Source organism: Austrofundulus limnaeus, unplaced genomic scaffold (genome assembly GCF_001266775.1).
Source record: "Austrofundulus limnaeus strain Quisiro unplaced genomic scaffold, Austrofundulus_limnaeus-1.0 Scaffold549, whole genome shotgun sequence".
Taxonomy (NCBI): Eukaryota; Metazoa; Chordata; class Actinopteri; order Cyprinodontiformes; family Rivulidae; genus Austrofundulus; species Austrofundulus limnaeus.
Window position 1 is genome coordinate 225,030 of NW_013952951.1, and position 2,572 is coordinate 227,601.

The 2,572-nt window shown below is 35.2% G+C and overlaps 1 protein-coding gene across 1 annotated transcript in view; it reads left to right on the forward strand.

Moving 5' to 3' along the window:
- LOC106530708 (GRAM domain-containing protein 3) overlaps positions 1 to 2,572 on the forward strand; it is a 27,006-nt gene that overhangs the window by 8,565 nt on the left and 15,869 nt on the right. The window contains exons 3-7 of the mRNA XM_014026399.1: positions 1,473 to 1,560; positions 1,646 to 1,715; positions 1,797 to 1,900; positions 1,974 to 2,069; positions 2,152 to 2,223. Of these exons, the coding sequence (XP_013881853.1) occupies positions 1,473 to 1,560; positions 1,646 to 1,715; positions 1,797 to 1,900; positions 1,974 to 2,069; positions 2,152 to 2,223 (430 nt within the window). The remainder of the gene's footprint in view (positions 1 to 1,472; positions 1,561 to 1,645; positions 1,716 to 1,796; positions 1,901 to 1,973; positions 2,070 to 2,151; positions 2,224 to 2,572) is intronic.

Consider the following 2,572-nt stretch of genomic DNA (forward strand, 5'->3'; position numbering starts at 1 on the left):
GAATAGAATAGAATAGAATAGAATCAGCCTTTATTGTCCCACGCTGGGAAATTCTGGTGTAGTAGCAGCAGCATATACATACATCAATCCACCAAACAGTATGTTGCCATGTGACAAAATCAATAGCAGCAAAAATAATAGAATTAAAGGTTAAAATTTTTAAAAAATCAACTGATCAGTAGCAAAATCCAAAAACCAGCTAAATCAAAGCTAAAAGCTAAAATAAGCAAACCTGTAGCTAAAATCTAAAACGAGTAAAATGGTAGACAAATGTTAAAAGGAGCGTAAGAAGAAGTAGAACTTGTACCATGAATTACAGTTCAAACCAAAACGTTATTTTTAAAGGAGCTGAAGACAACTTAATTTAACAACTTACTTTAATGTTTTTTGTAACAAAGTTAAAACCCTTTTAAAAAATTGCAAAAAACTTCCTAAATGAGCTGAATGTTTTAACAAACAGTTGATTAAAAGAGCACAAAGTGTGTAAAAAGAAACTGTAAAAAGGGAACCATTCGTTTTAAAGCTGAGAATCACACTGTAAAGATGCTTCAGTGCTCATGAATTCTAACTTTTAAAGGGCCAATATTATGTGTTTCTCAGGCATATATTTAAATACTATACCATAATAAAATATCTATGTCACCTTTAGTTGTTATTAAAAAGCTGTTTTTATGTTTAAATAGAAAATAAACTTATCTTCTCGTCACTTCCTCTTCTAAACGCCTTGAAATTGGCCTCTGTATCTTTAAGAACCACCGTCCGCTTCCGTTTTGCCCATTTCGGTGCCGGGGTGGGGGGTGGTGGGGGGCTGCTATGATGTAGTTTACTTGGAATCTGAAAGTACATTTCCTCAAAGGTATTTTTCATCTGAAAAGAGCTTCACTGAGTGAGAACTAATGTTGAGAGCTCACCAGACAGCTAAGTTTCACTTTCACTTTCACCCAAAAGCCTGCAGGAGTCATGGGCGGGGTGTGTGGAAAGGAGGGTTGGGGTGCGCTCTGCCGTGAGGAAGTTTGACTTAAAGACAGGTCGCAGGGGCATTTCTGGTCCCCAAAGGTGCTTCTGGTCCCCACCTGTCGTTTTGCTCCTCAGCATGTCTTCCTAAAAACGCTGCAGGATTTCTCAAANAAACATGCATGAATGGGTCAGAGCAAGGCTTTGGGCATGTTTTTATGAGAGTATAACATTATAACATGATATAAAACTCAAAAAAGTTGATTTTACCTGATATTGCCCCTTTAATAAAACTGGTACAAATCTTTATATTTGTGCAGCAACAGTTACACCTGTGCTTTTTACATGTGTAAACAAAGAGATGTTTACATATTTTAGTAAAACAGCCTGTGACCAGTTGACAATCTACAAGGATTGACATTTACTTTAATAATATCAGCACTACTTAAACTGTAGTTTTCTTTCTGTAGCTGCTCCCAGGTTAGTAAACCATATAAACACTGACTTTTCTTTACCAGACACAAACCTGCAGAGCCGCTTTCACCAATGCTGAGTCTGAGTGACTTTGAAACTAAGTTTGACCGGAAGAAATCCCAATCCAACCAGGTACTAACACTGTCTAACTCGAACCAAATCTCATTTACAGACTTGGATTATTCTGCAGTTGTTACAAAATAAATGTTTGTTACAGTTGTCAAAGGCAAATGCACAGTACCACAAGTTATTTAAAACCGTCAACAAAGATGAAATCCTCAAACAAAGTAAGTTTCTGATTCTGCGTTCATACAAGAACAGGAAATGTTGAATTTGTTTCCTTTAAGGGGTGTTTGTGTTGTTGTCAGGTTACACCTGTGCCTTACAAAAAGACATTTTATATCAGGGGAAACTGTTTGTTTCTGACAACTGGATCTGTTTCCACTCAAAAGTCTTTGGCAAAGATATCAAGGTAAGTGGAAAGAGAACTCTTGTGATATTTCTGACACTCATTAGTTTGTATTTAAAAGATTTTCTTCCCCCAGATTTCCATCCCAGTGACATCTGTGAAATTAATCAGAAAAACTAAAACAGCAATATTAGTGCCAAATGCACTGGTGATCGAAACTACAAAAGAACAAGTAAGAGCATTTTCAAAACAAAATATTCTTTTTATTATATAAAAAGGGGGGAAAACTAATAAATTTCTTCTTTTTGTTTCAGCATGTTTTTGTGTCGTTTCTTTCTAGAAACAACACCTTCAAACTTCTGAAATCCATCTGCCCTCACCTGGAAGTAAATGACCTTTTTTTGTACATGTGGACAGTAGTTTGAACCTCAGAAATATTGATAAAGCAGACTGAATTGTTGCTTTCATTTGAACGCCGTGATTTCTACTCTCAAGAAGATAAATAATAATTACATTAACTTGCAAAACTGAAATTTATGTATTTTTTTTTACCAGAAATACACTTACTTTCTAGTTGATCTCATTAAAAATTAACAAAGACAAAAACGTTTTTGAAAACTTGACATTGGTATTTGATATACAGCGGGTAAAATAAGTATTGAACACGTCACCATTTTTCTCAGTAAATATATTACTAGAGGTGCTAATGACATGAAATTTTCACCAGATGTTGGT